The following is a 700-nucleotide window of genomic DNA, read 5'->3' on the forward strand; positions in this document are numbered from 1 at the left end:
CGAAGCAGTCGGTGAAGATATTGACGGCGGCGATCCGGCCGCATCAATTGAAGGCGACTGTTGAAAGACACTTGACTCGCGAAACGAACAAGGCGTACAAGTCGGACGTGCGTTCGTTTTGCCGTTGGTTTGTGACCCTCATGGACAACTTTATGTTGTTTGAGTCGCAACTGCTGGTCGTGGAGAAGAAGCACGACCTGATTCCGCCAAGACAGTATGACGAAAAGGCTCGGCGATTCGTGCCGACGAAGTAGCGTGACGGCGGTGCGTCCGTGAAAACGGCGTCGATGACCTCGGCAGCGTTGTCAAGTGGAAACGGCTGCCTGAAGTGTGGCAGCGACGAGCATCGGGTATTCAAATGCCCCAAGGTGCAGCCAGGTGAAGCGCAGCGTCTGTTGGACCAGCGCTTCAAGAAACCTCATGGGGCGTCGTCCGCAGCATCGGATAAGAGCAGCGACGAACACCGGGTATTCAAGTGCCCCAAGGTGCAGCCAGGTGAAGCGCAGCGTCTGTTGGACCAGCGCTTTAAGAAACCTCACGGGGCGTCGTCCGCAGCGTCGGAGAAGAGGGACGACGCCAAGCGCAAGATTACAGGTAACGATGGGATATAACACCCACTTGCCCTTCGATCTGGTTCAAATCGCTGTGTTCCTATTCGCTAATGCTCTTCGAACTACGAAGGACTTTCCAGCCAATCAAC

The 700-nt window shown here is 55.6% G+C and overlaps 1 protein-coding gene across 1 annotated transcript; it reads left to right on the plus strand.

Moving 5' to 3' along the window:
- Nucleotides 1-140: 140 nt before the first annotated feature.
- On the plus strand, nt 141-611 carry H310_08458 (hypothetical protein; the record flags this gene model as incomplete). The annotated part of the gene is made up of 2 exons (XM_008874191.1): nt 141-250; nt 338-611. The coding sequence occupies 2 exons, from the start codon at nt 141-143 to the stop codon at nt 609-611; spliced, it is 384 nt and encodes a 127-aa protein (XP_008872413.1).
- Nucleotides 612-700: the final 89 nt, after the last annotated feature.

Source organism: Aphanomyces invadans, assembly GCF_000520115.1.
Source record: "Aphanomyces invadans strain NJM9701 unplaced genomic scaffold supercont1.17, whole genome shotgun sequence".
Lineage (NCBI taxonomy): Eukaryota > Oomycota > Saprolegniomycetes > Saprolegniales > Verrucalvaceae > Aphanomyces > Aphanomyces invadans.